At 65.1% G+C, this 9,773-nt stretch overlaps 1 protein-coding gene across 1 annotated transcript in view; it reads left to right on the top strand.

The window, feature by feature from the left end:
- The first annotated feature begins 2,391 nt into the window (after window positions 1–2,391).
- Window positions 2,392–9,773, top strand: part of ssbp1 (single-stranded DNA binding protein 1) — a 55,896-nt gene continuing 48,514 nt past the window's right edge. Inside the window, exons 1-4 of the mRNA XM_067981771.1 lie at window positions 2,392–2,468; window positions 3,275–3,319; window positions 3,466–3,526; window positions 9,035–9,175. Of these exons, the coding sequence (XP_067837872.1) occupies window positions 3,296–3,319; window positions 3,466–3,526; window positions 9,035–9,175 (226 nt within the window). The 5' untranslated portion in view covers window positions 2,392–2,468; window positions 3,275–3,295. The remainder of the gene's footprint in view (window positions 2,469–3,274; window positions 3,320–3,465; window positions 3,527–9,034; window positions 9,176–9,773) is intronic.

Genomic DNA, 9,773 nt, shown 5'->3' with positions numbered 1-9,773 from the left:
CCCCCGGGACGGGAGATAGATAGATAGAGAGAGAGAGACCCCCGGGACAGGGGGAGATAGATAGATAGATAGAGAGAGAGAGAGAGACCCCCGGGACGGGGAGATAGATGGATAGATAGAGAGAGAGAGACCCCCGGGACGGGGAGATAGATAGATAGATAGAGAGAGAGACCCCCCGGGACAGGGGGAGATAGATAGATAGAGAGAGAGAGAGAGAGACCCCCGGGACAGGGGGAGATAGATAGATAGAGAGAGAGAGAGAGAGAGAGACCCCCGGGACGGGGAGATAGATAGATAGAGAGAGAGAGAGAGCCCCCCCGGGACAGGGGGAGATAGATAGATAGAGAGAGAGAGAGAGACCCCCGGGACGGGGAGATAGATTGAGGGAGAGAGAGAGAGAGACCCCCGGGACGGGGAGATAGATAGAGAGAGAGAGAGAGAGAGACCCCCCGGGACAGGGGGAGATAGATAGATAGAGAGAGAGAGAGAGACCCCCGGGACAGGGGGAGATAGATAGATAGATAGAGAGAGAGAGAGAGAGAGAGAGAGAGACCCCCGGGACAGGGGGAGATAGATAGATAGAGAGAGAGAGAGAGAGACCCCCGGGACGGGGAGATAGATAGATAGAGAGAGAGAGAGAGAGCCCCCCCGGGACAGGGGGAGATAGATAGATAGAGAGAGAGAGAGAGACCCCCGGGACGGGGAGATAGATAGATAGAGAGAGAGAGACCCCCGGGACAGGGGGAGATAGATAGATAGATAGAGAGAGAGAGAGAGACCCCGGGACGGGGAGATAGATGGATAGATAGAGAGAGAGAGAGACCCCCGGGACGGGGAGATAGATAGATAGATAGATAGAGAGAGAGAGAGACCCCCGGGACGGGGAGATAGATCGATAGATAGAGAGAGAGAGAGAGACCCCCCGGGACAGGGGGAGATAGATAGAGAGAGAGAGAGAGACCCCCGGGACAGGGGGAGATAGATAGAGAGAGAGAGAGAGAGAGAGAGCCCCCCGGGACAGGGGGAGATAGATAGATAGAGAGAGAGAGAGACCCCCGGGACGGGGAGATAGATAGATAGAGAGAGAGAGACCCCCGGGACAGGGGGAGATAGATAGATAGAGAGAGAGAGAGAGACCCCCGGGACAGGGGGAGATAGATAGATAGAGAGAGAGAGAGAGACCCCCGGGACAGGGGGAGATAGATTGATAGATAGAGAGAGAGAGAGAGAGAGAGAGAGACCCCCGGGACAGGGGGAGATAGATAGATAGATAGAGAGAGAGAGAGAGAGAGAGACCCCGGGACGGGGAGATAGATAGATAGAGAGAGAGAGAGAGAGAGCCCCCCCGGGACAGGGGGAGATAGATAGATAGAGAGAGAGAGAGAGACCCCCGGGACGGGGAGATAGATAGATAGAGAGAGAGAGACCCCCGGGACAGGGGGAGATAGATAGATAGATAGAGAGAGAGAGAGAGACCCCCGGGACGGGGAGATAGATGGATAGATAGAGAGAGAGAGAGACCCCCGGGACGGGGAGATAGATAGATAGATAGATAGAGAGAGAGAGAGACCCCCGGGACGGGGAGATAGATCGATAGATAGAGAGAGAGAGAGAGACCCCCCCGGGACAGGGGGAGATAGATATAGAGAGAGAGAGAGACCCCCGGGACGGGGAGATAGATCGATAGATAGAGAGAGAGAGAGAGACCCCCCGGGACAGGGGGAGATAGATATAGAGAGAGAGAGAGACCCCCGGGACAGGGGGAGATAGATAGAGAGAGAGAGAGAGACCCCCGGGACAGGGGGAGATAGATAGAGAGAGAGAGAGCCCCCCCGGGACAGGGGGAGATAGATAGATAGATAGAGAGAGAGAGAGAGACCCCCGGGACGGGGAGATAGATAGATAGAGAGAGAGAGACCCCCGGGACAGGGGGAGATAGATATAGAGAGAGAGAGAGAGACCCCCGGGACAGGGGGAGATGGATATAGAGAGAGAGAGAGAGAGCCCCCGGGACAGGGGGAGATAGATATAGAGAGAGAGAGAGAGACCCCCGGGACAGGGGGAGATAGATATAGAGAGAGAGAGAGAGACCCCCGGGACAGGGGGAGATAGATATAGAGAGAGAGAGAGAGACCCCCGGGACAGGGGGAGATAGATATAGAGAGAGAGAGAGAGAGACCCCCGGGACAGGGGGAGATAGATATAGAGAGAGAGAGAGAGAGAGAGAGACCCCCCGGGACAGGGGGAGATAGATGGATGGAGAGAGAGAGAGAGCGAGTTCCGGGGTGGGGGGAGAGACTCGCCTGGTGTCTGAAGTAATGTCAGTGCCTTCCATACACAGTGACCAATAACATCAACAACTTGCATTTATATAGCACCTTTAACGTAGTAAAACATCCCAAGGCGCTTCACAGGAGCGATTATCACACAAAATTGATCCCGATGCACACTGGGAGAAATTCAGACAGGTGACCAATAGCTTGGTTGAAGAGGTAGATTTTAAGGAGTGTCTTAAAGGAGAAGAGAAAGGTGGGGGGAGGTCAGGTCGAGAAATCCAGAGGCTTGGGGCCTATGCAGCTGAAGGCTCACCCACCAATGGTGGAGTGATTCAAATTGGGGATGTGCAAGAGGCCAGAATTGTGCAGTAACTGCCTGTAATAGACTGACAGTGACTGATTTCCTGTAATGCACTGACAGTGTCTGGTTTCCTGCAACTGCCTGTAATAGACTGACAGTGTCTGGTTTCCTGCAACTGCCTGTAATAGACTGACAGTGTCTGGTTTCCTGTAATAGACTGACAGTGTCTGGTTTCCTGTAATAGACTGACAGTGTCTGGTTTCCTGTAATAGACTGACAGTGTCTGGTTTCCTGTAATAGACTGACAGTGTCTGGTTTCCTGTAATAGACTGACAGTGTCTGGTTTCCTGTAATAGACTGACAGTGTCTGGTTTCCTGTAATAGACTGACAGTGTCTGGTTTCCTGTAATAGACTGACAGTGTCTGGTTTCCTGTAATAGACTGACAGTGTCTGGTTTCCTGTAATAGACTGACAGTGTCTGGTTTCCTGTAATAGACTGACAGTGTCTGGTTTCCTGTAATAGACTGACAGTGTCTGGTTTCCTGTAATAGACTGACAGTGTCTGGTTTCCTGTAATAGACTGACAGTAGTAGTTTTGGTTTGGTGCGGTGTTTTGAGAGCAGTGTGATGGAATCTATTTAAATCACTCACATTGCAGTATTTTTAAAATGTGCCTCCCCTTGAAACTCCTTTCAGGAGCAAATCAATCACCTGAAGATGTGGCGAGGACCAGTTTGCAATGTGAGTTTCCTGTTTAAATAATTTGTACATGTGTTCAGTGTGACATTTGCCCGGGGCCCGGACGGGTCGGGCGGGGGACAGCCTGGGGCCCGGACCTGGACCGGTCCATTTTGTTCTACATAATGTGTATGTTGATATACCTGCAGGCAATTCGACAGCTGGTTAGACATCGATCGACTGATGCCTCCTCCCTCATACTGGAGAGATGTGAGTAGCACCTCCTTCACTCCCTGTCCCTCATCAATGGTTTCTGTTTCTCCACTGCATTTGTTATCATCCCTCCCTGTGCTCCAGGGCTCTGGATGGGGATCTCTGCTTGTCTTGAACTCCCATTCTCGACTCTCTTTCCTCATTCAACCTCAGAGTGTCTACAGAAACTTCCTTATTGTCACCACTGCCCCCCCCCCGCCCCCCCCCCCCTCCCCACCCGGCCTCGCCTCCCCCCCCCCCCCCCGCCCCACCCGGCCTCGCCCCCCCCCCCCGCCCCACCCGGCCTCGCCCCCCCCCCCCCCCCTCCCCACCCGGCCCCGCCCCACCCGGCCTTGCCCCCCCACCCCCCCCTCCCCACCCGGCCTTGCCCCCCCCCCCCCCCCCCCTCCCCACCCGGCCTTGCCCCCCCCCCCCCCCCTCCCCACCCGGCCTCGCCTCCCCCCCCCTCCCCACCCGGCCTCGCCCCACCCCCCCTCCCCACCCGGCCTCGCCTCCCCCCCCCCCCCCCGCCCCACCCGGCCTCGCCCCCCCCCCCGCCCCACCCGGCCTCGCCCCCCCCCCCCCCTCCCCACCCGGCCCCGCCCCACCCGGCCTTGCCCCCCCACCCCCCCTCCCCACCCGGCCTTGCCCCCCCCCCCCCCCCCTCCCCACCCGGCCTTGCCCCCCCCCCCCCCCCTCCCCACCCGGCCTCGCCTCCCCCCCCCTCCCCACCCGGCCTCGCCCCCCCCCCCCCTCCCCACCCCGGCCTCGCCCCCCCCCCCCTCCCCACCCGGCCTCGCCCCCCCCCCCTCCCCACCCGGCCTCGCCCCCCCCCCTTCCCCACCCGGCCTCGCGCCCCCCCCCCCCCCCTCCCCACCCGGCCTCGCCCCCCCCCCCCCCTCCCCACCCGGCCTCGCCCCCCCCCCCCCGCCCCACCCGGCCTCGCCCCCCCCCCCCCCGCCCCACCCGGCCTCGCCTCCCCCCCCCTCCCCACCCGGCCTCGCCCCCCCCCCCCCCTCCCCACCCGGCCTCGCCCCCCCCCCCCTCCCCACCCGGCCTCGCCCCCCCCCCCCTCCCCACCCGGCCTCGCCCCCCCCCTTCCCACCCGGCCTCGCGCCCCCCCCCCCCCTCCCCACCCGGCCTCGCCCCCCCCCCCCCCTCCCCACCCGGCCTCGCCCCCCCCCCCCCCGCCCCACCCGGCTCGCCCCCCCCCCCCCGCCCCACCCGGCCTCGCCCCCCCCCCTCCCCACCCGGCCTCGCCCCCCCCCCCTCCCCACCCGGCCTCGCCCCCCCCCCTCCCCACCCGGCCTCGCCCCCCCCCCCTCCCCATCCGGCCTCGCCCCCCACCCGGCCTCGCCCCCCACCCGGCCTCGCCCCCCCCCCCGCCCCACCCGGCCTCGCCCCCCCCCCCCGCCCCACCCGGCCTCGCCCCCCCCCCGCCCCACCCGGCCTCGCCCCCCCCCCGCCCCACCCGGCCTCGCCCCCCCCCCCGCCCCACCCGGCCTCGCCCCCCCCCCCTCCCCGCCCCCCACCCGGCCTTGCCCCCCACCCGGCCTCGCCCCCCACCCGGCCTCGCCCCCCCCCCCCCGCCCCACCCGGCCTCGCCCCCCCCCCCCCGCCCCACCCGGCCTCGCCCCCCCCCCCCCCCCCGCCCCACCCGGCCTCGCCCCCCACCCGGCCTCGCCCCCCCCCCCCCCCGCCCCACCCGGCCTCGCCCCCCCCCCGCCCCACCCGGCCTCGCCCCCCCCCCCCCCGCCCCACCCGGCCTCCCCCCCCCCCCCGCCCCACCCGGCCTCGCCCCCCCCCCCCGCCCCACCCGGCCTCGCCCCCCCCCCTCCCCACCCGCCTCGCCCCCCCCCCTCCCCACCCGGCCTCGCCCCCCCCCCCTCCCCACCCGGCCTCGCCCCCCCCCCCCGCCCCACCCGGCCTCGCCCCCCCCCCCCTCCCCACCCGGCCTCGCCCCCCCCCCCCTCCCCATCCGGCCTCGCCCCCCACCCGGCCTCGCCCCCCACCCGGCCTCGCCCCCCCCCCCCCGCCCCACCCGGCCTCGCCCCCCCCCCGCCCCACCCGGCCTCGCCCCCCCCCCCTCCCCGCCCCCCACCCGGCCTCGCCCCCCACCCGGCCTCGCCCCCCACCCGCCTCGCCCCCCCCCCCCCGCCCCACCCGGCCTCGCCCCCCCCCCCCGCCCCACCCGGCCTCGCCCCCCCCCCCCCTCCCCACCCGGCCTCGCCCCCCACCCGGCCTCGCCCCCCCCCCCGCCCCACCCGGCCTCGCCCCCCCCCCCGCCCCACCCGGCCTCGCCCCCCCCCCCGCCCCACCCGGCCTCGCCCCCCCCCCCCCCCTCCCCACCCGGCCTCGCCCCCCACCCGGCCTCGCCCCCCCCCTCCCCCACCCGGCCTCGCCCCCCCCCCCCTCCCCACCCGGCCTCCCCCCCCCCCCCCCCCCACCCGGCCTCGCCTCCCCCCCCCCTCCCCACCCGGCCTCGCCCGCCCCCCCTCCCCACCCGGCCCCCCCCCCCCCCCCCCCCCGGCCTCGCCCCCCCCCGCCCCACCCGGCCTCGCCCCCCCCCCTCCCCACCCAGCCTCGCCCCCCCCCCCTCCCCACCCAGCCTCGCCCCCCCCCCCTCCCCACCCGCCTCGCCCCCCCCCTCCCCACCCGGCCTCGCCCCCCACCCGGCCTCGCCTCCCCCCCCCCCCCCCACCCGGCCTCGCCCCCCCCCCTCCCCACCCGGCCTCGCCCGCCCCCCCCTCCCCACCCGGCCCCCCCCCCCCCCCCCCCGGCCTCGCCCCCCCCCCCCCCTCCCCACCCCCCCTCCCCACCCGGCCTCGCCCCCCCCCTCCCCACCCGGCCTCGCCCGCCCCCCCCTCCCCACCCGGCCCCCCCCCCCCCCCCCGGCCTCGCCCCCCCCCCGCCCCACCCGGCCTCGCCCCCCCCCCCCCTCCCCACCCGGCCTCGCCCCCCACCCGGCCTCGCCTCCCCCCCCCCCCCCCAACCCGGCCTCGCCCCCCCCCCCCCCCTCCCCACCCGGCCCCGCCCCACCCGGCCTCGCCCCCCACCCCCCCTCCCCACCCGGCCTTGCCCCCCCCCCCCCCCTCCCCACCCGGCCTCGCCCCCCCCCCCTCCCCAACCCGGCCTCGCCCCCCCCCTCCCCAACCCGGCCTCGCCCCCCCCCCTCCCCGGCCTCGCCCCCCCCCTCCCCAACCCGGCCTCGCCCCCCCCCTCCCCAACCCGGCCTCGCCCCCCCCTCCCCAACCCGGCCTCGCCCCCCCCCCCCCAACCCGGCCTCGCCCCCCCCCCCCCCCCCACCCGGCCTCGCCCCCCACCCCCCCCCCCCCCGGCCTTGCCCCCCCCCCCTCCCCACCCGGCCCCGCCCCACCCGGCCTCGCCCCCCTCCCCACCCGGCCTTGCCCCCCCCACCCCTCCCCACCCGGCCTCGCCCCCCCCCCCTCCCCAACCCGGCCTCGCCCCCCCCCCTCCCCAACCCGGCCTCGCCCCCCCCCCTCCCCAACCCGGCCTCGCCCCCCCCCTCCCCAACCCGGCCTCGCCCCCCCCTCCCCAACCCGGCCTCGCCCCCCCCCCTCCCCAACCCGGCCTCGCCCCCCCCCTCCCCAACCCGGCCTCGCCCCCCCCTCCCCAACCCGGCCTCGCCCCCCCCCCTCCCCAACCCGGCCTCGCCCCCCCCCCTCCCCAACCCGGCCTCGCCCCCCCCCTCCCCAACCCGGCCTCGCCCCCCCCCCTCCCCAACCCGGCCTCGCCCCCCCCCTCCCCAACCCGGCCTCGCCCCCCCCCTCCCCAACCCGGCCTCGCCCCCCCCTCCCCAACCCGGCCTCGCCCCCCCCTCCCCAACCCGGCCTCGCCCCCCCCCTCCCCAACCCGGCCTCGCCCCCCCCTCCCCAACCCGGCCGCCCCCCCCTCCCCAACCCGGCCTCGCCCCCCCCTCCCCAACCCGGCCTTGCCCCTTTTGCCCCTACCACTAGTCTCCTGTGGCGGGTTGGAGGGTAATCTCAGGGTATAATGACGGGTGCACACAGTATCAGAATGGTTACAGCACAGAAGGTGGCCATTCGGCCCATTGTGCCAGCTCTTTGAAAGAGCTATCCAATTCGTCCCGTTCCCCTGCTCTTTCCCCGTAGCCCTGCAAATTTTTTCCCTTCAAGTACTTATCCAGTTCCCTTTTGAAGGCCATGATTGAATCTGCCTCCACCACCCCCTCAGGCAGTGCATTCCAGATCCTAACCACTCGCTGTGTAAAAAAGTTTTTCCTCATGTCACCTTTGGTTCTTTTGCCAATCACCTTAAATCTATGAGCTTTGATTGCCGACTCTCCTACCACTGGAAACAGTTTCTCCTTATTTTCTTTATCAAAACCCTTCATGATTTTGAATACCTCGATCAAATCTCCTCGCAACCGTCTCTGTTCCAAGGAGTACAATCCCAGCTTCTCCAGTCTATCCATGTAACTAAAGTCCCTCATCCCTGGAATCATTCCAGTAAATCTCTTCTGCACCCTCTCTAAGGCCTTCGCATCTTTCCTGAAGTGCGGTGCCCAGAACTGGACACAATACTCCAGTTGTGGCCGAACCAGTGTTTTATAAAGGTTCATCACGACTTCCTTGCTTTTGTACTCGATGCCTCTATTTATAAAGCCCAGGATCCCGTATGCTTTTTTAACCACTTTCACAACCTGCCCTGCCACCTTCAACGATTTGTGCACATATACCCCCAGGTCTCTCTGTTCCTGCACCCCGTTTTAGAATTGTACATTTAGTTTATATTGCCTCTCCTCGTTCTTCCTGCCAAAATGAATCACTTCACATTTTTCTGTGTTAAATTTCATCTGCCATGTGTCTGCCCATTTCACCAGTCCGTCTTATCCTCTTGAAGTCTGTTACTATCCCCCACATTGTTTACAACATTTCTGAGTTTCATGTCATCTGCAAACTTTGAAATTATACCCTCTGTACCCAAGTCCAGGTCATTAATATATATCAAAAAGAGCAGTGGTCCTAATACTGACCCTGGGGAACACCACTGTACACTCCCCTCCAGTCTGAAAAACAACTGTTCCCCACTACTCTCTGCTTTCTGTCCCTTCGTCAATCTTGTATCCACACTGCCCCTGTCCTTTTAATCCCATGGTGTATTCTAATATTACTGATCTGGTCGATTTCTCATGGTGAGCTGCAGTGTTGTGGGTGAAGACCTCATTGCTCAGTGCCTGTTATCATCATCAATCAAACTGTTTTGGATTTGTTTACATTTAAGCAATTGGATACGTGATTGGTCATTTGACGGATGGCTCTGCATCTTTGCCCTTAACTCCATTTCAGGTGCGGCCCCCTTGGAAGGCGTGGCGACCCCACGGTGACCCCGGGGCCGGGCGGCGGTGACCTCACCTTTTGGAGGCTGTTCTCGCCGTAGCCCCTTATTTTAGTTCCTTGGTAAGTGTTGCAGTGTGTTTATCAGTCGGTAATGGTGTTATTTCCAGACAGCTGGTATTCTGGTTCTTGGTTTGTTTGTCTCCAGCCCTGAACCGGGTCCAGCTGCTCGGCCGGGTTGGGCAGGACCCTGTGATGCGACAGGTCGATGGCAAGAATCCTGTAACAATCTTCTCGTTGGCAACCAATGAAATGTGGCGATCAGGGGACAGCGATACATTTGCGTCAGGTAATGACACCAAACACCTCCTGAATGTCTGCTGCTGAGTGAGGTGTGAGCCTCAGAATGTGTCTCGTGTGAGCCCTAGTGCTAAGCTCACCATAAAACTAAGGTGCAATCGAGTTGCATTGAAACTACAGCACAGAAACAGGCCATTTGGCCCAACTGGTCTATGCCGGCCTTTATGTTCCACACGAGCCTCCTCCCTCCCTACTTCATCTCACCCTATCAGCATATCCTTCTATTCCTTTCTCCCTCTCGTGTTTATGTAGCTTCCCCTTAAATGCATCGACACTATTCACCTCAACCACTCCTCGTGGTAGCGAGTTCCACATTTTCACCACTCTCTGGGTGAAGAGGTTTCTCCTGAATTCCCTATTGGATTTATTAATGACTACCTTAGCCCCTAGCCTCTGGTCTCCCGCGCAAGTGGAAAACATCCCAGGACGCTTCACAAGCCGTTTTCAAACAAAATTTGACACCGAGCCACATAAGGAAATATTAGGACAGGTGACCAAAAGCCTGGTCAAATCGGTAGGTTTTAAGGAGTGTATTAAAGGAGGAGAGAGAGAGGGAGGGAGACGGAGAGGTTTAAGGAGGGAATTCC

This window comes from Heptranchias perlo, unplaced genomic scaffold (genome assembly GCF_035084215.1).
Source record: "Heptranchias perlo isolate sHepPer1 unplaced genomic scaffold, sHepPer1.hap1 HAP1_SCAFFOLD_903, whole genome shotgun sequence".
NCBI classification, from domain to species: domain Eukaryota; kingdom Metazoa; phylum Chordata; class Chondrichthyes; order Hexanchiformes; family Hexanchidae; genus Heptranchias; species Heptranchias perlo.
Note: the sequence above shows the minus strand (reverse complement) of the source record. Positions and strands in the feature narration are given on the sequence as shown.